At 46.5% G+C, this 24,190-nt stretch overlaps 1 protein-coding gene across 1 annotated transcript; it reads left to right on the top strand.

Moving 5' to 3' along the window:
• Window positions 1-745: 745 nt before the first annotated feature.
• LOC120039119 (putative methyltransferase DDB_G0268948) lies at window positions 746-5,209 on the top strand. The gene is made up of 6 exons (XM_038984642.1): window positions 746-906; window positions 1,327-1,487; window positions 1,872-2,085; window positions 2,439-2,542; window positions 4,336-4,473; window positions 4,807-5,209. Exons 1-6 carry the CDS (start codon window positions 796-798, stop codon window positions 4,901-4,903), a joined length of 825 nt encoding a protein of 274 aa, XP_038840570.1. The 5' UTR covers window positions 746-795; the 3' UTR covers window positions 4,904-5,209.
• Window positions 5,210-24,190: the final 18,981 nt, after the last annotated feature.

Here is a 24,190-nt window from a genome sequence, read left to right as displayed (position 1 = left end):
CTTGCTCTCTGTCTCTGTCTCTGTCTCTGTCTCTGTCTCTGTCCCTGCTCTCTGTCTCTGTCTCTGTCCCTGCTCTCTGTCTCTGTCCTTGCTATCTGTCTCTGTCTCTGTCTCTGTCTCTGTCTCTGTCTCTGTCTCTGTCTCTGTCCTTGCTATCTGTCTCTGTCTCTGTCTCTGTCTCTGTCTCTGTCTCTGTCTCTGTCTCTGTCTCTGTCTCTGTCTCTGTCCCTGCTCTCTGTCTCTGTCTCTGTCCCTGCTCTCTGTCTCTGTCCTTGCTATCTGTCTCTGTCTCTATCCCTGCTCTCTGTCTCTGTCTCTGTCTCTCTCTGTCTCTGTCCCCAATCCCAGCCCCAGCCCCAGCCCCAGCTCCTACGGGGCATACTCTGTCTAATACTGACCTCTTCTGTCCTCCGAAGGAAGTGTAGCAAAATAGTGTGGTTTCCTTTACCTGCATTGGATTGAATTGGGGAGTGCATCCCAATAATATCTCCTTTCTCCTGAAGTGTACACTTGTTCCCTGCACTCGTTCACTACCACAGATCTAAACGCATTGTATTGGTGGAGACATGGGCTTGAGGGGTTTTCCACAGTATTTCTTATACCAGTTACATTTCCTTTGAAATTTGCAAAGGGAAGTGAACAAGTGCACACTCTGGGAGGAAGGAGAGATAATTTGGGACGAAGCCCTGGTGGTTAATAAACAACCTCTGTGTCTGATGTTAGTGTCCCAGAGGTAGTCAGTGTCCTCAGAACTCTCTCTCTCATTCTGACTCAGCACGGCAACAGCACGGTAACATGGCTCACCGCCGCTTTGAGGGCAAAGAACACGCAGCTTCCTACCAGAGGTACAGGGTGTCCCCCCCACAGGAACTGATCACAGAGATACTGGGATTTCTGGAGAATATGGTAAGGGGGGGGGGGTGTGTGTGTGTGTGTGTGTGTGTGTGTGTGTGTGTGTGTGTGTGTGTGTGTGTGTGTGTGTGTGTGTGTGTGTGTGTGTGTGTGTGTGTGTGTGTGTGTGTGTGTGTGTGTGTGTGTGTGTGTGTGTGTGTGTGCGTGTGTGCGTGTGTGTGTGAGCGTGTGTGTGTGAGCGTGTGTGTGTGTGCAGGGAATGTAGTTTGCCCCTAGACCCTTGCCCTGTTCGAATGATTTTTGTGAACAAAAATTGTTCACGATTGTGGAAGCCCAAACCAATCTAATCGTATGTATTTGGCTGCTATAATTGTGCCTATCTGGATTTAATAGCGTAATTTGTTTTTTCACAAACTGTATAACGCTGATATAACGCTGATGTAACGCTGACTTCCGATGTTATTGTCACTTCAGAAAGGAAGGCCGTTTGACCTTGCCGTGGACGTAGGCTGTGGCTCGGGACAGGGGACACTTCTACTGGCACCTCACTTTACCCAGGTGATCGGGACTGACATCAGCCCCGCCCAGCTGGAGGTGGCTCTGGCCAATAGCAGCGCCCCAAATATCTTCTACAGGTGAGAAGGGGGAGGGGCATGCAGGATAGTGGGCGGGAATTGCTTTGTTGTCCTATCAAGGATCAAGGTCAATCCAAGGTCATACTTTTATAAGTGAAGTGTAGTATGTATTGTGATGTGTTATATGTCTGTCAGGAATGTTGGTACTGTTGGCAGACAACAGTGTCTATTGGACAATGAAGTATTCATTCATTTCTTCTTCATATTTAGATGTAATTATCATGTTTTTGATACCGTACCCCATTGAAACATCCCTGTAGTTTTAACTAGTAACATAATTAACACAGACACTTTGAGGTCCAAACGTCACCAGTTAAACATCCAAAATGTGTAACCCTTTAACCAGCGTGCATACATTGTCTCACATCTCCCATAACCCCACAGGCAGTGTCCTGCAGAGGAGTTACCGTTTGCTGACGGCGGGGCAGACTTGGTGACGTCCATGACCGCGGCCCACTGGTTCGACCGTCCACGGTTCCTCCAGGAGGCAGACAGGCTGCTGAAGCCCAGAGGGTGTCTGGCCCTGATCAGTTATACCCTGGACATGGACCTGGAGTACGGACAACACTCACACACTCTTACTGACATCTGTCATCAGGTCAGATATCAAACCACTGAGGAATTGATTGATTTAATTTATAAGATAATTAAAAATAGTAGGCTGCTCCAGATGGAGACAACATCACATACAATCAACTGACCAACTGACTATGTACAGATGTCCCACTATCTCAGTGTTAAATGTACCATTTTAACGCTGGATAATTGGGACTCATTGGTACTCTGTGAAAGGGTTAAACGTAACACTCTCTGAGTTCAATGTACACTGAGATCTGGCCTTCTATGAAGTGTGCAAACTTTGTGACTTCAGAGTAAGGAAACAATGGGAAAGTAATTCAGAGTACGAAAACAACAGAAAAAAAATACTACCTTATTCATGTCCCCCTCCAGTTCTACAAGAACCTGCTGCCATTTCGCAGTGGCCACATAGGTACTACCACTGTCCCTCTCTACAAACAGATGTATGACTCATGCCCGTACCCAGACAAAGAGTGGTGAGTGCTGCTGAAAAGCCAAGGTATCCAAAGACTACTACATTATATCTTGCTGGCTCTGTGTCTACTGTGTACACAGTGCCTTCAGAAAGTATTCAGACCCCTTGACGTTTTCCACATTTTGTTACGTTACAGCCTTATTCTAAAATGGATTAAATAAATAAAAATTCCTCAGCAATCTATGCACAATACCCCACAATGATGAAGCAAAAACATGTTTTTAGACATTTTTGCAAATCTTTACGTAAGTATTCACACCATTTGCTATGATATTGAGCTGAGGTGCATCCTGTATAATTGATCATCCATGAGATGTTTCTACAACTTGACTGGAATCCACCTGTGGTAATTTTTGGGGATTTTGACATGATTTGGAAAGGCACACACCTGTCTATATAAGGTCCCATAGTTGACAGTGCATTTCAGAGCAAAAACCAAGCTATGAGGGTGAAGGAATTGTCCGTAGAGTTCCGAGACAGGACTGTGTCAAGGCACAGATCTGGGGAAGGGTACCAAAAAATGTCTGCCGCCCGGCCAAACTGAGCAATCGGGGGAGAAGGGTCTTGGTCAGGGAGATGACCAAGAACCCAATGGTCACTCTGACAGAGCTCTAGAGTTCCTCTGTGGAGATGGGAGAACCTTCCAGAAGGGCAACCATCTCTGCAGAACTCCACTAATCAGGCCTTTATGGTAGAGTGGCCAGATGGAAGCCACTCCTCATTAAAAGGCACATGGGGCTCCCGAGTGGCGCAGCGGTCTAAGGCACTGCATCTCAGTGCAAGAGGTGTCACTACAGTCCCTGGTTCGAATCCAGGCTGTATCACATCTGGCTGTGATTGGGAGTCCCATAGGGCGGTGCAGGTTTGGCTGCTGTAGGCTGTCATTGTAAATAAGAATTTGTTCTTAACTGACTTGCCTAGTTAAATAAAGGTTAAATAAAAAAATATATATATATGACACAAAAGGCACCTAAAGACTCTCAAACCATGAGAAACAAGATTCTCTGGTCTGATGAAACCAAGATTGAACTCTTTGGCCTGAATGCCAAGTGTCACGTCTGGAGGAAACCTGGCACCATCCCTACTGTGAAGCATGGTGGTGGCAGTATCATGCTGTTTGGATGTTTTTCAGTGGCAGGGACTAGGAGACTAGTCAGGATCGAGGGAAAGATGAACAGATCCTTGATGAAAACCTGCTCCTCCGGACCTCAGACTTGGGCGAAGGTTCACCTTCCAACAGGACAAAGACCCTAAGCAAACAGCCAAGAGAACGCTGGAGTGGCTTCAGGACAAGTCTCTGAATATCCTTGAGTGGCCCAGCCAGAGCCCGGACCTGAACCCGATCCTACACTTCTGGAGAGACCTGAAAATAGCTGTGCAGCAACGCTCACCATCCAACCTGACAGAGCATGAGAGGATATGTAGAGAAGAATTGGAGAAACTCCCCAAATACAGGTGTGCCAAGCTTGTAGCATCATACCCAAGAAGACTCAATCGCTTCCTAAGGTGCTTCAACAAAGTCCTGACTAAAGGGTCTGAATACTTTAAAAATAATAAGGTTGTAACTTAATAAAATGTGGAGGGGTTAAGGGCTCGGAATACTTTACGATTGCCATGAATATCAGTATACTAGCATACCATAGCCTAGCATAGCATAGCATAGCATAGCATAGCCTGGTCTAGAGTATCATAGAATAGCATAGCTTAGCCTAGCATAGAATAGCCTGGCCTGGCCTAGCTTAGCATAAAATAGTATTCTGATTTTGTTCAGTGTTTTTGTGTTGCTCTTTCCAGGCATGAGTGTCTGCGGATGAGGAGCCCGATGCCTCTGAGTGGCTACATCGGCATGGTGGAGACCTTCTCTAGCTATCAGGCGTTGCTGAAGCAGGATCCAGTGGAAGCCCACAAGTTCTCCCAGGCCTTCAGGAACAGGTGAGCTTCAGCACACAGGTGCTCAAAATTATTTTCAGGCTGGAATTAAATTGAATGTGCCTTTAGCAATGTTTACGCCATGTTTATTTTTACAAACTACTGTCTGCACACTTCTTTTACAATTATGAACGCTGGAAGCACCTATCTATGAGGGGAGACTCATCTGCTTATAGGTTTATATATATAAACATTTGAACACAATTCCATAAATACTGCAGTGCAGGTTGGTTTGAAATTAGTTGAATTTCTCATCTCTAAGAAAATCTGAGTGAGCTGATGACCATCTTCTTTGACTGTCACTCACTCTGTTCCACTCCTCCTCTTCTGGCCTAGGTTGCTGTCTGTGATGGGGGAGTCGAATCCAGACACAGAGATCACAGTGGTGGTCAAGTATTTCTACTGGCTGGCCTGCAAACCTGCTGCAGCCTGATCTGGGGCAAAGAAGCAGCAAACCCTACAGACCCTCATCTTCCCTTGATGTTTTCTGTTGCATCTAATGGCAAAATGAAATAACTAAAAGAGGGGTTACACATTCCAACAAACAAGACCACATGTTACATGCAACTTAAATCATTAGTCCATCAAAGTCAAAATGAAAAGTGAACCGACATGAGCTCCAATACCACCTAAAGAAGATGTTTACGATGTTTCAGAATAGTCTAGATACCCGAAGAGTTCAACCATTTCTTGTTTTATAAAGAAACAGCTTGTTAAAATACAATGCTCCCTCTGTGTCCCTCTGAGTGTTGAGGCTGATGTGTGTGTGTGCATGTGTTTTCAGAGGAGTAGGACTGAGATCCTGCCTGGCAGGAGTCGGTCTCTGACAGTAGTGAGGTCTCACCATCTGAAATGCCATATGGTGCCCCTAGTGGTAGAATAAAGTAATACTTTCCCTACCTCAACTCATAGCCACAACTCATAGCCCCACCTTATGGCCCCAACTCATAGCCACACCTCATAGCCCCACCTCATAGCCTCAACTCATAACCCCAACTCATAGCCCCACCTTATGGCCCCAACTCATAGCCCCACCTCATAGCCACACTTTATAGCCCCACCTTATAGTCCCACCTCATAGTCCCACCTTATAGCCCCACCTCATAGCAACACTTTATAGCCCCACCTTATAGCCCCACCTCATAGCAACACTTTATAGCCCCATCTCATAGCCCCACCTTATAGTCCCACCTCATAGTCCCACTTTATAGCCCCACCTCATAGTCCAAACTCATAGTCCCAACTCATAGCCCCACCTCATAGTCCCACCTTATAGCCCCACCTCATTGCCCCACCTTATGGCCCCAACTCATAGCCACACCTCATAGTCCGACCTCATAGTCCCAACTCATAGCCCCACCTCATAGCCCCAACTCATAGCCACGACATAGCCCCACCTCATAGCAACACTTTATAGCCCCACCTCATAGCCCCACCTTATGACCCCAACTCATAGCCACAACTCATAGTCCCACCTCATAGTCCAAACTCATAACCCCAACTCATAGCCCCACCTTATGGCCCCAACTCATAGCCACACCTCATAGCAACACCTTATAGCCCCACCTCATAGCAACACTTTATAGCCCCACCTCATAGTCCCACCTCAATGCCCCACCTTATAGCCCCACCTCATAGCCCCACTTTATAGCCCCACCTTATAGTCCCACCTCATAGTCCCACCTTATAGCCCCACCTCATAGCAACACTTTATAGCCCCACCTCATAGCCCCAACTCATAGCCCCACCTTATAGTCCCACCTCATAGTCCCACCTTATAGCCCCACCTCATAGCAACACTTTATAGCCCCACCTCATAGTCCCACCTTATAGCCCCAACTCATAGCCACACCTCATAGTCCCAACTCATAGTCCCACCTCATAGTCCCACCTCATAGCAACACTTTATAGCCCCACCTCATAGTCCCACCTTATAGTCCCACCTCATAGCCCCACTTTATAGCCCCACCTTATAGTCCCACCTTATAGCCCCACCTCATAGCCCCACCTCATAGCAACACTTTATAGCCCCCCCTCATAGCCCCACCTTATGGCCCCAACTCATAGCCACACCTCATAGTCCCACCTCATAGTCCCAACTCATAGCCCCACCTCATAGTCCCACCTCATAGTCCCACCTTATAGCCCCACCTCATAGCAACACTTTATAGCCCCACCTCATAGCCCCAACTCATAGCCACGACATAGCCCCAACTCATAGCCACAACATAGACCCAACTCATAGCCCCAACTCATAGCCCCAACTCATAGCCTCAACTCATAGACCCAACTCATAGCCACAACATAGACCCAACTCTTAGCCCCAACTGATAGCCCCAAATCATAGCCCCAACTCATAGCCCCACCTCATAGCCACAACATAGACCCAACTCATAGCCACAACTCATAGCCACAACTCATAGCCACCTGGGTATACCTGACCCAGTAAACTCTGACTCCAGGCCTCAACATGGAAGCGTTCAACAAGCCTTCTCTGAAGTAGCTTCCCTGAGACTACAAGGGTGTATTCATTAGTGCACACCGTAGAAAAACCTTTAGTTCAGGTTTTTCCCTCCCGTTTGGGCCTGTTTGCGCGTTCCTATTGAATACACCCCAGGTCCTTTATATCAGTTGTGTTTCTCCTCTTCAGATGTAATGTCAGATGCCTACCGTACCATCTTCCCCTCCTCTCTAAGGACTAGAGTTGAATTAACTTAGTGTTACCGGGCTATTGGTCTCTGTCTGTGGCTGAGGTTGGAGCCCCATGTCTGGGACTAGTGTCTGGAACCACCATAATGATGATATAGCCAAGCTGACAGCAGGCCAGCTGAGACAGGGGTAATAGGGAGCCAGAGGGCTTTCTGGGTGATGGTGTGGGTTTGAGACGGTGGGTGGCTTAGTGTGGAAGATGAGAGGACTTATAAATAGCTATGAATAAGCTACGTGCGAGTGGTTCTCCTGATTCATTGGCGTCAGGTCTCGGGATGTTTTCACTATCACTTTACATTGTATTCACTTTCTTCCTCTCTCCCTAAGTCACCATGGTCTGCTTTCCATACCAATCTCAAAAGTCATTATCTTACTAATGACAGCTAATACATAGAACGCTGATCCCCAGATGCTTAACAACAAGGTCGGTCAGTCACCATGACGATACTGATAAGGACCAATGCATGTGCACTCCACAGGTGGTCATCACACATCCATTACATTCCTAATGATTCAATCAAACAGTGCGGACTCACTGGCTAATGTTTTCTGATTGCATTCCTGTAACTCATTACAATCACTTACCGCTCTATTAGATTTGGCTCAATAGGTGACAGTGTTTGTAAGGTGTTATAAGGCTATTTTAGGCTGTACATTCATTTAGGCTTCATCTCTGTATATTCCTTTAGGCTTCATCTCTGTATATTCCTTTAGGCTTCATCTCTGTATATTCCTTTAGGCTTCATCTCTGTATATTCCTTTAGGCTTCATCTCTGTATATTCCTTTAGGCTTCATCTCTGTATATTCCTTTAGGCTTCATCTCTGTATATTCCTCTAGGCTTCATCTTTGTATATTCCTCTAGGCTTCATCTCTGTATATTACTTTAGGCTTCATCTCTGTATATTCCTTTAGGCTTCATCTCTGTATATTCCTTTAGGCTTCATCTCTGTATATTCCTCTAGGCTTCATCTCTGTATATTCCTTTAGGCTTCATCTCTGTATATTCCTTTAGGCTTCATCTCTGTATATTCCTTTAGGCTTCATCTCTGTATATTCCTCTAGGCTTCATCTCTGTATATTCCTTTAGGCTTCATCTCTGTATATTCCTCTAGGCTTCATCTCTGTACATTCCTTTAGGCTTCATCTCTGTATATTCCTTTAGGCTTCATCTCTGTACATTCCTTTAGGCTTCATCTCTGTACATTCCTTTAGGCTTCATCTCTGTACATTCCTTTAGGCTTCATCTCTGTATATTCCTTTAGGCTTCATCTCTGTACATTCCTTTAGGCTTCATCTCTGTATATTCCTTTAGGCTTCATCTCTGTATATTCATTTAGGCTTCATCTCTGTACATTCATTTAGGCTTCATCTCTGTACATTCATTTAGGCTTCATCTCTGTACATTCCTTTAGGCTTCATCTCTGTATATTCCTTTAGGCTTCATCTCTGTACATTCATTTAGGCTTCATCTCTGTACATTCCTTTAGATTATATCACTGTAGGTGAGATGTTACTGTGAGGTTTCACTTATCAAGCCCATCTGGCCTGTTTCTCTCTCTCTCTCTCTCTCTCTCTCTCTCTCTCACTCACTCACTCACTCACTCACTCACTCACTCACTCACTCACTCACTCACTCACTCACTCACTCACTCACTCACTCACTCAGTCACACACACACACACACACACACACACACACACACACACACACACACACACACACACACACACACACACACACACACACACACACACACACACACACACACACACACACACACGTGAACAGTTCAGCTGGGTACATAATAGATCACACCTTCTCCACAGGGAGTGGACAGTGGCCATATTGTTATAGCTCTGGGCCCAGGCTTTAATTCATGTCCATTTAAGAAAATATATTTTTTATTTAACTAGACAAGTCAGTTAAGAACAAATTCTTATTTACAATGATGGCCTTACCAAAAGGCAAAAAGCCTCCTGCGGGGACGGGGGCTGGGATAAAAAAAATATACATAAATAAATATAGGACAAAACACACATCACGACAAGAGACACAACACAACACTACATAAAGAGAGACCTAAGACAACAACATAGCAAGGCAGCAACACATGACAACACAGCATGGTAGCAACATGACAACAACATGGTAGCAACACCACATGACAACAACATGGTAGCAACACAACATGGTAGCAACACAACATGGTAGCAACACCACATGACAACAACATGGTAGCAACACAACATGGTAGCAACACAACATGGTAGCAACACAACATGGTAGCAACACAACATGGTAGCAGCACAAAACATGGTACAAACATTATTGTGCACAGACAACAGCACAAAGGGCAAGAAGATAGAGACAACAATACATAATGCAAACCAGCAACAACTGTCAGTAAGAGTGTCCATGATTGAGTCTTTGAATGAAGAGATGGAGATAAAACTGTCCAGTTTGAGTGTTTGTTGCAGCTCGTTCCAGTCGCTAGCAGCAGCGAACTGAAAGAGGAGCGACCCAGGGATGTGTGTGCTTTGGGGACCTTTAACAGAATGTGACTGGCAGAACGGGTGTTGTATGTGGAGGATGAGGGCTGCAGTAGATTTCTCAGATAGGTGGGACTGAGGCCTTTTTACTGCAGTCACATTGAGATTAATAACCCCGTTGCTATGGCGAGCTGGCTTTGGGACTATGTTCTGCCACTTGTGTTAAGGCGAGCTGTCAATCAAAGCGGCTTTTAATCTTTTAATTTCTTCCATTCTCCTTCAGGGAGACCCAGGGCCCTCTGGTGTGCTGACTCATTGTGTGGCGTGCTGACTGCCTTTCATAAAACAAGACAAATGTGTGTGTGTCGTGTGTGTGTGTGCGTGCGTACGTGTGCCTTCTTCTTCTGCCCACCACAGTATGAGAATAGCCGGTTGTTATTGAATGGTTCATATTGTAATGTATTTTTGATACTTCTCCACACATGTGTGTGTACTGGGATGTTGGAGTACTCTGACTCCTGAATCTGATAGATATGGTAGTAGGTGGATGGTAGTATGACACAGTGCTGGGCAGAGAAGTATTGGTTCTGGCTGTGGGCTGAAGGGGCATCTCTACACTCCTCAGGTGGGACTTCAATTCTGTTCTCATTCATGTTTGGATATCAAACAAATATCATATTGATATCAAAATAAATGGATACCAAAAACAATTTCTTATTTCACTTTTATCATATTAGTATTTGTTGTCCTTTATTTCTCTGTTTAGAATGCACATTAATAGATAATAATTAATAAATAATCAGACACATGTATCTATAGGGACAGTACATACAGTGGTAATGGCTCTGTAATCCATTGTGAAACGGTAGAATATAAGACAACATATTCTGATGAAGTATATTCCTGTTTTGTCGGATTAAAAGGTGTGGCTACTGGGCATGGCTGTCTAGATCAAATACAGCCTTTTCTATGAAGCCCTTTATATACATCTATTCAGTTCATGTAAAGACTTGGCTAGTGCCCAAAGCTACATTACAGATGTTGTTGCATTGATGTTGACATACAAGGTATTTATTATCTGTCCTCCATGCCCTACACCACATTAGCCCTACACCACATTAGCCCTACACCACATTAGCCCTACACCACATTAGCCCTACACCACATTAGCCCTACACCACATTAGCCCTACACCACATTAGCCCTACACCACATTAGCCCTACACCACATTAGCCCTACACCACATTAGCCCTACACCACATTAGCCCTACACCACATTAGCCCTACACCACATTAGCCCTACACCACATTAGCCCTACACCACATTAGCCCTACACCACATTAGCCCTACACCACATTAGCCCTCTCTTGGTTGGCCACTTTGTGGTTTACAACAATACAATGCATGTTTTCAATTGGAATTTCTAGGGTTATCGATGAGCCACAGTACAACACACATCCCAGAACGATGACAGTCTTAGTATGCGGTTGGGTATCTCTGCTTGTCGTTGTCCCAGTTCAGTGTCCCCTCCATCATGTCTCCCCTATCAGATAAGCTGGAGTTCGTTCTCCAAGAGGTCAGGTTGATCCCTAGGAGCTGGCCTCGGGTCAGTTTTGCGTTTCCTCCGCTAATGATTCAGTTAGAATTTTGGCAGGGCACACTGATCCTAGATCTGTATTCTGTACCCAGGGGCACCTTCACCCAGGATGAGACAGTTACACGATTCCCTGGCAGCATTTACCGCTCCACACCACTAGGGCAGTCATGAGCAGAGTGACCAGCACAGGCACTCCAATGAAAGGCCCCAAGATACGTATAGGAGGGTCCCGCAGCAGCCTGCCGGTCAGAGCGCAGTCGTGAAAGTAGTCCCGGTGGAGGCGTATGAAGAGTTCGTCTATCAGCCGGTTGGGCCAGAAGCAGTGCATCTTGAGTGCCACGAAAAAGGTGCAGTTGGTCAGTTCCTCGTAAGGCCTGCAGGGGGGGGATAAAACATTGAAACTAGGGGACAGCATGAGAAAACTAACTCTAACTTTTAAATACAGTGCATTCGGAAAGTATTCAGACCGCTTGATTTTTCCAAAATGTTGTTACATTTCAGTCTTATTCTAAAATGGATTAAAATAATAATAATCAGCATCAATCTACACACAACACCCCATAATGACAAAGAGAAAAATGTAAAAAAAGAAAAGAAGAGAGAAACACCTTATTTACATAAGTATTCAGACCCTTTGCTATGAGACTCGAAATTGAGCTCAGGTGCATCCTGTTTCTTTTGATCATCTTTGAGATGTTTCTACAACTTGATTGGAGTCCACCTGTGGTAAATTCAATTGATTGGAAAATATTTGGAAAGGCACACACCTGTCTATATAAGGTCCCACAGTTGACAGTTGACAGTTGACAGTTGACAGTTGACAGTGCATGTAATTGCAAAAAACAAGCCATGAGGGTGAAGGAATTGCCGTAGAGCTCCGAGACAGGATTATGTCGAGGCACAGATTTGGGAAGGGTACCAAAACCTTTCTGAAGCATTGAAGGTCCTCAAGAACACAGTGGCCTCCATCATTCTTAAATGGAAGAAGTTTGCAACCACCAAGACTCTTCCTAGAGCCGGCCGCACGGCCAAACTGAGCAATCAGGGGAGAAGGGGCTTGGTCAGGGAGGTGACCAAGAACCCGATGGTCACTCTGACTGAGCTCCAGAGTTCCTCTGTGGAGATGGGAGAACTTTCCAAAAGGACAGCCATCTCTGCAGCACTCCAGCAATCAGGCCTTTATGGTAGAGTGGCCAGACGGAACCCACTCCTCAGTAAAAGGCACATGACAGCCAGCTTGGTGTTTGCCAAAAGGCACCTAAAGACTCTCAGACCATTAGAAACAAGATTGTCTGGTCTGATGAAACCAAGATTGAACTATTTGGCCTGAATGCCAAGCGTCACGTCTGGAGGAAACCTGGCACCATCCCTACAGTGAAGCATGGTGGTGGCAGCATCATGCTGATTGGATGTTTTTCAGCGGCAGGGACTGGGAGACTAGTCAGGATCGAGGCAAAGATGAACGGAGCAAAGTACAGAGAGATCCTTGATGAAAACCTGCTCCAGAGCTCTCAGGACCTCAGACTAGACAATGACCCAAAGCACACAGCCAAGACAACGCAGGAGTGGCTTCAGGACAAGTCTCTGAATGTCCTTGAGTTGCCCAGCCAGAGCCCGGACTTGAACCCAGTTGAACATCTCTGGAGAGACCTGAAAATAGCTGTGCAGTAACGCTCCCCATCCAACCTGACAGAGCTTGAGAGGCTCTGCAGAGAAGAATGGTAGAAAATCCCCAAATACAGCTTGTAACGTCATACCGAGGAAGACGCAATGCTTTAATTTCAGCAAAAGTTGCTTCAAAAAACTATTGAGTAAAGGGTATGAATACTTACATAAATGTGATATTTCCGTTAATATTTTTTAATAAATTAGCAAAAATTTCTACAAACCAGCTAGGTGGTTAGAGAGGAGTCAAACAATACAGCTAATTATAACTACCATAGCTAGGTGGTAGGTGGTTAGAGAGGAGAAATACCATACAGCTAAATATAACTACCATAGCTAGGTGGTTAGAGAGGAGTCATACCATACAGCTAAATATAACTACCATAGCTAGGTGGTTAGAGAGGGGACATACCATACAGCTAAATATAACTACCATAGCTAGGTGGTTAGAGAGGAGACATACCATACAGCTAAATATAACTACCATAGCTAGGTGGTAGGTGGTTAGAGAGGAGAAATACCATACAGCTATATATAACTACCATAGCTAGGTGGTAGGTGGTTAGAGAGGAGTCATACCATACAGCTAAATATAACTACCATAGCTAGGTGGTTAGAGAGGAGACATACCATACAGCTAAATATAACTACCATAGCTAGGTGGTTAGAGAGGAGACATACCATACAGCTAAATATAACTACCATAGCTAGGTGGTTAGAGAGGAGACATACCATACAGCTAAATATAACTACCATAGCTAGGTGGTTAGAGAGGGGACATACCATACAGCTAAATATAACTACCATAGCTAGGTGGTTAGAGAGGAGACATACCATACAGCTAAATATAACTACCATAGCTATGTGGTAGGTGGTTAGAGAGGAGACATACCATACAGCTAAATATAACTACCATAGCTAGGTGGTTAGAGAGGGGACATACCATACAGCTAAATACAACTACCATAGCTAGGTGGTTAGAGAGGAGACATACCATACAGCTAAATATAACTACCACAGCTAGGTGGTTAGAGAGGGGACATACCATACAGCTAAATACAACTACCATAGCTAGGTGGTTAGAGAGGAGACATACCATACAGCTAAATATAACTACCATAGCTAGGTGGTTAGAGAGGAGACATACCATACAGCTAAATATAACTACCATAGCTAGGTGGTTAGAGAGGAGACATACCATACAGCTAAATATAACTACCATAGCTAGGTGGTTAGAGAGGAGACATACCATACAGCTAAATATAACTACCACAGCTAGGTGGTAGGTGGTTAGAGAGGAGACATACCATACAGCTAAATATAACTACCATAGCTAGGTGGTAGGTGGTTAGAGAGGAGACATACCATACAGCTAAATATAACTACCATAGCTAGGTGGTAGGTGGTTAGAGAGGAGACATACCATACAGCTAAATATAACTACCATAGCTAGGTGGTTAGAGAGGAGTCATACCATACAGCTAAATATAACTACCATAGCTAGGTGGTTAGAGAGGAGACATACCATACAGCTAAATATAACTACCATAGCTAGGTGGTTAGAGAGGAGACATACCATACAGCTAAATATAACTACCATAGCTAGGTGGTTAGAGAGGAGTCATACCATACAGCTAAATATAACTACCACAGCTAGGTGGTTAGAGAGGAGACATACCATACAGCTAAATATAACTACCATAGCTAGGTGGTTAGAGAGGAGACATACCATACAGCTAAATATAACTACCATAGCTAGGTGGTAGGGGGTTAGAGAGGAGTCATACCATACAGCAAAATATAACTACCATAGCTAGGTGGTTAGAGAGGAGACATACCATACAACTAAATATAACTACCACAGCTAGGTGGTTAGAGAGGAGTCATACCATACAGCTAAATATAACTACCACAGCTAGGTGGTTAGAGAGGAGACATACCATACAGCTAAATATAACTACCATAGCTAGGTGGTTAGAGAGGAGTCATACCATACAGCTAAATATAACTACCATAGCTAGGTGGTAGGTGGTTAGAGAGGAGACATACCATACAGCTAAATATAACTACCATAGCTAGGTGGTTAGAGAGGAGTCATACCATACAGCTAAATATAACTACCATAGCTAGGTGGTAGGGGGTTAGAGAGGAGACATACCATACAGCTAAATATAACTACCATAGCTAGGTGGTTAGAGAGGGGACATACCATACAGCTAAATATAACTACCATAGCTAGGTGGTAGGTGGTTAGAGAGGAGACATACCATACAGCTAAATATAACTACCATAGCTAGGTGGTTAGAGAGGAGACATACCATACAGCTAAATATAACTACCATAGCTAGGTGGTTAGAGAGGAGACATACCATACAGCTAAATATAACTACCATAGCTAGGTGGTTAGAGAGGAGACATACCATACAGCTAAATATAACTACCATAGCTAGGTGGTAGGTGGTTAGAGAGGGGACATACCATACAGCTAAATATAACTACCATAGCTAGGTGGTTAGAGAGGAGTCATACCATACAGCTAAATATAACTACCATAGCTAGGTGGTAGGTGATTAGAGAGGAGACATACCATACAGCTAAATATAACTACCATAGCTAGGTGGTAGGTGGTTAGAGAGGAGTCATACCATACAGCTAAATATAACTACCATAGCTAGGTGGTTAGAGAGGAGACATACCATACAGCTAAATATAACTACCATAGCTAGGGGGTTAGAGAGGAGTCATACCATACAGCTAAATATAACTACCATAGCTAGGTGGTAGGTGGTTAGAGAGGAGACATACCATACAGCTAAATATAACTACCATAGCTAGGTGGTTAGAGAGGAGACATACCATACAGCTAAATATAACTACCATAGCTAGGTGGTTAGAGAGGAGACATACCATACAGCTAAATATAACTACCATAGCTAGGTGGTTAGAGAGGAGACATACCATACAGCTAAATATAACTACCATAGCTAGGTGGTTAGAGAGGAGACATACCATACAGCTAAATATAACTACCATAGCTAGGTGGTAGGTGGTTAGAGAGGAGACATACCATACAGCTAAATATAACTACCATAGCTAGGTGGTTAGAGAGGAGACATACCATACAGCTAAATATAACTACCATAGCTAGGTGGTAGGTGGTTAGAGAGGAGACATACCATACAGCTAAATATAACTACCATAGCTAGGTGGTAGGTGGTTAGAGAGGAGACATACCATACAGCTAAATATAACTACCATAGCTAGGTGGTAGGTGGTTAGAGAGGAGACATACCATACAGCTAAATATAACTACCATAGCTAGGTGGTTAGAGAGGAGTCATACCATACAGCTAAATATAACTACCATAGCTAGGTGGTTAGAGAGGAGACATACCATACAGCTAAATATAACTACCATAGCTAGGTGGTTAGAGAGGAGACATACCATACAGCTAAATATAACTACCATAGCTAGGTGGTTAGAGAGGAGTACATACCATACAGCTAAATATAACTACCATAGCTAGGTGGTTAGAGAGGAGACATACCATACAGCTAAATATAACTACCATAGCTAGGTGGTTAGAGAGGAGACATACCATACAGCTAAATATAACTACCATAGCTAGGTGGTAGGTGGTTAGAGAGGAGTCATACCATACAGCTAAATATAACTACCATAGCTAGGTGGTTAGAGAGGAGACATACCATACAGCTAAATATAACTACCATAGCTAGGTGGTTAGAGAGGAGTCATACCATACAGCTAAATATAACTACCATAGCTAGGTGGTTAGAGAGGAGACATACCATACAGCTAAATATAACTACCATAGCTAGGTGGTTAGAGAGGAGTCATACCATACAGCTAAATATAACTACCATAGCTAGGTGGTAGGTGGTTAGAGAGGAGACATACCATACAGCTAAATATAACTACCATAGCTAGGTGGTTAGAGAGGAGTCATACCATACAGCTAAATATAACTACCATAGCTAGGTGGTAGGTGGTTAGAGAGGAGACATACCATACAGCTAAATATAACTACCATAGGTAGGTGGTTAGAGAGGAGACATACCATACAGCTAAATATAACTACCATAGCTAGGTGGTTAGAGAGGAGACATACCATACAGCTAAATATAACTACCATAGCTAGGTGGTTAGAGAGGGGACATACCATACAGCTAAATATAACTACCATAGCTAGGTGGTAGGTGGTTAGAGAGGGGACATACCATACAGCTAAATATAACTACCATAGCTAGGTGGTGGGTGGTTAGAGAGGAGACATACCATACAGCTAAATATAACTACCATAGCTAGGTGGTTAGAGAGGAGTCATACCATACAGCTAAATATAACTACCATAGCTAGGTGGTAGGTGGTTAGAGAGGGGACATACCATACAGCTAAATATAACTACCATAGCTAGGTGGTAGGTGGTTAGAGAGGAGTCATACCATACAGCTAAATATAACTACCATAGCTAGGTGGTTAGAGAGGAGACATACCATACAGCTAAATATAACTACCATAGCTAGGGGGTTAGAGAGGAGTCATACCATACAGCTAAATATAACTACCATAGCTATGTGGTAGGTGGTTAGAGAGGAGACATACCATACAGCTAAATATAACTACCATAGCTAGGTGGTTAGAGAGGAGACATACCATACAGCTAAATATAACTACCATAGCTAGGTGGTTAGAGAGGAGACATACCATACAGCTAAATATAACTACCATAGCTAGGTGGTTAGAGAGGAGACATACCATACAGCTAAATATAACTACCATAGCTAGGTGGTTAGAGAGGAGACATACCATACAGCTAAATATAACTACCATAGCTAGGTGGTTAGAGAGGAGTCATACCATACAGCTAAATATAACTACCATAGCTAGGTGGTAGGTGGTTACAGAGGAGACATACCATACAGCTAAATATAACTACCATAGCTAGGTGGTTAGAGAGGAGTCATACCATACAGCTAAATATAACTACCATAGCTAGGTGGTAGGGGGTTAGAGAGGAGACATACCATACAGCTAAATATAACTACCACAGCTAGGTGGTTAGAGAGGGGACATACCATACAGCTAAATATAACTACCATAGCTAGGTGGTAGGTGGTTAGAGAGGAGACATACCATACAGCTAAATATAACTACCATAGCTAGGTGGTTAGAGAGGAGTCATACCATACAGCTAAATATAACTACCATAGCTAGGTGGTAGGTGGTTAGAGAGGGGACATACCATACAGCTAAATATAACTACCATAGCTAGGTGGTAGGGGTTAGAGAGGAGTCATACCATACAGCTAAATATAACTACCATAGCTAGGTGGTTAGAGAGGAGACATACCATACAGCTAAATATAACTACCATAGCTAGGGGGTTAGAGAGGAGACATACCATACAGCTAAATATAACTACCATAGCTAGGTGGTTAGAGAGGGGACATACCATACAGCTAATATAACTACGCATAGGCTAGGTGGTTAGAGAGGAGACATACCATACAGCTAAATATAACTACCATAGCTAGGTGGTTAGAGAGGAGACATACCATACAGCTAAATATAACTACCATAGGGCTAGGTGGTTAGAGAGGAGACATACCATACAGCTAAATATAACTACCATAGCTAGGTGGTTAGAGAGGAGACATAAATACAGCTAAATTAACTACCATAGCTAGGTGGTTAGAGAGGAGACATACCATACAGCTAATATAACTACCATAGCTAGGTGGTAGGTGGTTAGAGAGGAGACATACCATACAGCTAAATATAACTACCATAGCTAGGTGGTTAGAGAGGAGGACATACCAAACAGCTAAATATAACTACCATAGCTAGGTGGTTAGAGAGGGGACATACCATACAGCTAAATATAACTACCATAGCTATGAGGTAGGTGGTTAGAGAGGGGACATACCATACAGCTAAATATAACTACCATAGCTAGGTGGTAGGTGGTTAGAGAGGAGACATACCATACAGCTAAATATAACTACAATAGCTAGGTGGTTAGAGAGGGGACATACCATACAGCTATATATAACTACCAGGAAGTGGACTGAAGGTAAGGTATGGAAGGAGGAGGGGAGGATGAGGAAGTGGTACTGAAGGTAAGGTATGGAAGGAGGAGGGGAGGATGGAGGAAGTGGTACTGAAGGTAAGGTATGGAAGGAGGGGGGGGGGGGGGTGGAGGAAGTGGTACTGAAGGTAAGGTATGGTAGGAGGGGGGGGGGGGGGTGGAGGAAGTGGTACTGAAGGTAAGGTATGGAAGGAGGAGGGGGGAGGATGGAGGAAGTGGTACTGAAGGTAAGGTATGGAAGGAGGAGGGGGGGATGGAGGAAGTGGTACTGAAGGTAAGGTATGGAAGGAGGAGGGGGAGGATGGAGGAAGTGGTACTGAAGGTAAGGTATGGAAGGAGGAGGGGGGGGTGGAGGAAGTGGTACTGAAGGTAAGGTATGGAAGGAGGAGGGGGGATGGAGGAAGTGGTACTGAAGGTAAGGTATGGAAGGAGGAGGGGGGGGATGGAGGAAGTGGTACTGAAGGTAAGGTATGGAAGGGAGGGGGGAGGATGGGGGAAGTGGTACTGAAGGTAAGGTATGGAAGGAGGGAGGGGGGATGGGGGAAGTGGTACTGAAGGTAAGGTATGGAAGGAGGAGGGGAGGTGGAGGAAGTGGTACTGAAGGTAAGGTATGGAAGGAGGAGGGAGGAGGATGGAGGAAGTGGTACTGAAGGTAAGGTATGGAAGGAGGGGGGGAGGATGGGGAAGTGGTACTGAAGGTAAGGTATGGAAGGAGGAGGGGGGGGGATGGAGGAAGTGGTACTGAAGGAAGGTATGGAAGGAGGAGGGAGGAGGATAGAGAAGTGGTACTGAAGGTAAGGTATGGAAGGAGGAGGGGGGAGGATGGAGGAAGTGGTACTGAAGGTAAGGTATGGAAGGAGGGGGGGGGAGGATGGGGGAAGTGGTACTGAAGGTAAGGTATGGAAGGAGGAGGGGGAGGATAGAGGAAGTGGTACTGAAGGTAAGGTATGGAAGGAGGAGGGGGGGATGGAGGAGGAGTGGTACTGAAGGTAAGGTATGGAAGGAGGGGGGGGGGGAGGATGGGGGAAGTGGTACTGAAGGTAAGGTATGGAAGGGGAGGGGGGAGGGAAGTGGTATGAAGGTAAGGTATGAAGGAGGAGGGGGGGAGGATAGAGGAAGTGGGTACTGAAGGTAAGGTATGGAAGGAGGAGGGGGGAGGATGGGGAAGTGGTACTGAAGGTAAGGTATGGAAGGAGGAGGGAGGGATGGAGGAAGTGGTACTGAAGTAAGGTATGGAAGGAGGAGGGGGGGAGGATGGAGGAAGTGGTACTGAAGGTAAGGTATGGAAGGAGGAGGGAGGGATGGAGGAAGTGGTACTGAAGGTAAGGTATGGAAGGAGGAGGGGGAGGATGGGAGGAAGTGGTACTGAAGGTAAGGTATGGAAGGAGGAGGAGAGGATGGAGGAAGTGGTACTGAAGGTAAGGTATGGAGGAGGGGGGGGGATGGAGGAAGTGGTACTGAAGGTAAGGTATGGTAGGAGGGGGGGGGGGATGGAGGAAGTGGTACTGAAGGTAAGGTATGGAAGGAGGGGGGGAGGATGGAGGAAGTGGTACTGAAGGTAAGGTATGGAAGGAGGGGGGGGGGAGGAAGTGGTACTGAAGGTAAGGTATGGAAGGAGGAGGGGGATGGAGGAAGTGGTACTGAAGGTAAGTATGGAAGGAGGAGGGGGGGGGGATGGAGGAATTGGTACTGAAGGTAAGGTATGGTAGGGGGGGGGGGGGGATGGAGGAAGTGGTACTGAAGGTAAGTATGGTAGGAGGGGGGGGGGGGTGGAGGAAGTGGTACTGAAGGTAAGGTATGGAAGGGGGGGGGGGGAGGATGGAGGAAGTGGTACTGAAGGTAAGGTATGGAAGGAGGAGGGGAGGATGGAGGAAGTGGTACTGAAGGTAAGGTAGAAGGAGGAGGGGGGGAGATGGAGGAAGTGGTACTGAAGGTAAGGTATGGTAGGAGGGGGGGGGGATGGAGGAAGTGGTACTGAAGGTAAGGTATGGAGGAGGAGGATGGAGGAAGTGGTACTGAAGGTAAGGTAGGAAGGAGGGGGGGGGGGATGGAGGAAGTGGTACTGAAGGTAAGGTATGGTAGGAGGGGGGGGGTGGAGGAAGTGTACTGAAGGTAAGGTATGGAAGGAGGGGGGGAGGATGGAGGAAGTGGTACTGAAGGTAAGGTATGGAAGGAGGGGGGGGGGGGAGGAGGAAGTGGTACTGAAGGTAAGGTATGGAAGGAGGAGGGGAGGATGGAGGAAGTGGTACTGAAGGTAAGGTATGGAAGGGGAGGGGGGGATGAGGAAGTGGTACTGAAGTTAGGTGGGAAGGAGGAGGGGGGGATGGAGGAAGTGGTACTGAAGGTAAGGTATGGAAGGAGGAGGGGGGGGGGGGGGGAGGAAGTGGTACTGAAGGTAAGGTATGGAAGGGGGAGGGGGAGGTGGAGGAAGTGGTACTGAAGTAAGGTATGGAAGGAGGAGGGGAGGATGGAGGAAGTGGTACTGAAGGTAAGGTATGGAAGGAGGGGGGGGGGGGGTGGAGGAAGTGGTACTGAAGGTAAGGTATGGTAGGAGGGGGGGGGGGTGGAGGAAGTGGTACTGAAGGTAAGGTATGGAAGGAGGAGGGGGAGGATGGAGGAAGTGGTACTGAAGGTAAGGTATGGAAGGAGGAGGGGAGGATGGAGGAAGTGGTACTGAAGGTAAGGTATGGAAGGGGGGGGGGGGGATGGAGGAAGTGGTACGAAGGTAAGGTATGGAAGGAGGAGGGGGGAGGATGGGGGAAGTGGTACTGAAGGTAAGGTATGGAAGGAGGGAGGGGGGATGGGGAAGTGGTACTGAAGTAAGGTATGGAAGGAGGAGGGAGGATGGAGGAAGTGGTACTGAAGGTAAGGTATGGAAGGAGGAGGGGGGAGGATGGAGGAAGTGGTACTGAAGGTAAGGTATGGAGGAGGGGGGGGGATGGGGGAGTGGTACTGAAGGTAAGGTATGGAAGGAGGAGGGGGGGGGGATGGAGGAAGTGGTATGAAGGTAGGTATGAAGGAGGAGGGAGGGGATGAGGAAGGGTACTGAAGTAAGGTATGGAAGGAGGAGGGGGAGGATGGAGGAAGTGGTACTGAAGGTAAGGTATGGAAGGAGGGGGGGGGAGGATGGGGAAGTGGTACTGAAGGTAAGGTATGGAAGGAGGAGGGGGAGGAGGAGGAAGTGGTACTGAAGGTAAGGTATGGAAGGAGGAGGGGGGAGGATGGAGGAAGTGGACTGAAGGTAAGGTATGGAAGGAGGGGGGGGGGAGGATGGGGAAGTGGTACTGAAGGTAAGGTATGGAAGGAGGAGGGGGGAGGAAAGTGGTACTGAAGGTAAGGTATGGAAGGAGGAGGGGGAGGTGTGAGGAAGTGGTACTGAAGGTAAGGTATGGAAGGAGGGGGGGGAGGGATGGAGGAAGTGGTACTGAAGGTAAGGTATGGAAGGAGGGGGGGGGGGGATGGAGGAAGTGGTACTGAAGGTAAGGTATGGAAGGAGGAGGGGAGGATGGAGGAAGTGGTACTGAAGGTAAGGTATGGAAGGAGGAGGGGGGGATGGAGGAAGTGGTACTGAAGGTAAGGTATGAAGGAGGAGGGGGGAGGATGGGGGAAGTGGTACTGAAGGTAAGGTATGGAAGGAGAGGAGAGGGGGGGATGGGGAAGTGGTACTGAAGGTAAGGTATGGAAGGAGGAGGGGAGGGGATGGAGGAAGTGGTACTGAAGGTAAGGTTAGGAAGGAGGAGGGAGGAGGATGAAGGAAGTGGTAATGAAGTAAGGTATGGAAGGAGGGGGGGAGGATGGGGAAGGTGGTACTGAAGGTAAGGTATGGAAGGAGGAGGGGGGGGGATGGAGGAAGTAGTACTGAAGGTAAGGTATGGAAGGAGGAGGGAGGAGGATAGAGGAAGTGGTACTGAAGTAAGGTATGGAAGGAGGAGGGGGGAGGATGGAGGAAGTGGTACTTAAGGTAAGGTATGGAAGGAGGGGGGGGGGGATGGAGGAAGTGGTACTGAAGGTAAGGGATGGAAGGGGAGGAGAGGATGGAGGAAGTTGGTACTGAAGGTAAGGTATGGTAGGAGGGGGGGGGGGATGGAGGAAGTGGTACTGAAGGTAAGGTATGGTAGGAGGGGGGGGGGGATGGAGGAAGTGGTACTGAAGGTAAGGTATGGAAGGAGGGGGGGGAGGATGGAGGAAGTGGTACTGAAGGTAAGGTATGGAAGGGAGGGGGGGGGGAGGAGGAAGTGGTACTGAAGGTAAGGTATGGAAGGAGGAGGGGAGGATGGAGGAAGTGGTACTGAAGGTAAGGTATGGAAGGAGGAGGGGGGGATGGAGGAAGTGGTACTGAAGGTAAGGTATGGTAGGAGGGGGGGGGGGGGGGATGGAGGAAGTGGTACTGAAGGTAAGGTATGGTGGAGGGGGGGGGTGGAGGAAGTGGTACTGAAGGTAAGGTATGGAAGGAAGGGGGGAGGATGGAGGAAGTGGTACTGAAGGTAAGGTATATGGAGGAGGAGGGGGAGGATGGAGAAGTGGTACTGAAGGTAAGGTATGGAAGGAGGAGGGGGGGATGGAGGAAGTGGTACTGAAGGTAAGGTATGAAGGGGGGGGGGGGGGATGGAGGAAGTGGTACTGAAGGTAAGGTATGGAAGGAGGAGAGAGGATGGAGGAAGTGGTACTGAAGGTAAGGTATGGAGGAGGGGGGGGGATGGAGGAAGTGGTACTGAAGGTAAGTTGTAGGAGGGGGGGGGGATGGAGGAAGTGGTACTGAAGGTAAGGTATGGAAGGAGGGGGGGGAGGATGGAGGAAGTGGTACTGAAGGTAAGGTATGGAAGGAGGGGGGGGGGGATGGAGGAAGTGGTACTGAAGTAAGGTATGGAAGGGGGGAGGGGAGGATGGAGGAAGTGGTACTGAAGGTAAGGTATGGAAGGAGGAGGGGGGGATGGAGGAAGTGGTACTGAAGGTAAGGTATGGTAGGAGGGGGGGGGGGGGGGGATGGAGGAAGTGGTACTGAAGGTAAGGTATGGAAGGAGGAGGATGGAGGAAGTGGTACTGAAGGTAAGGTATGGAAGGAGGGGGGGGGGGGATGGAGAAGTGGTACTGAAGGTAAGGTATGGTAGGAGGGGTGGGTGGGGAAGTGGTACTGAAAGTAAGGTAT

The sequence above is a fragment of the Salvelinus namaycush genome, unplaced genomic scaffold, assembly GCF_016432855.1.
Source record: "Salvelinus namaycush isolate Seneca unplaced genomic scaffold, SaNama_1.0 Scaffold255, whole genome shotgun sequence".
NCBI lineage: Eukaryota > Metazoa > Chordata > Actinopteri > Salmoniformes > Salmonidae > Salvelinus > Salvelinus namaycush.
Note: the sequence above shows the minus strand (reverse complement) of the source record. Positions and strands in the feature narration are given on the sequence as shown.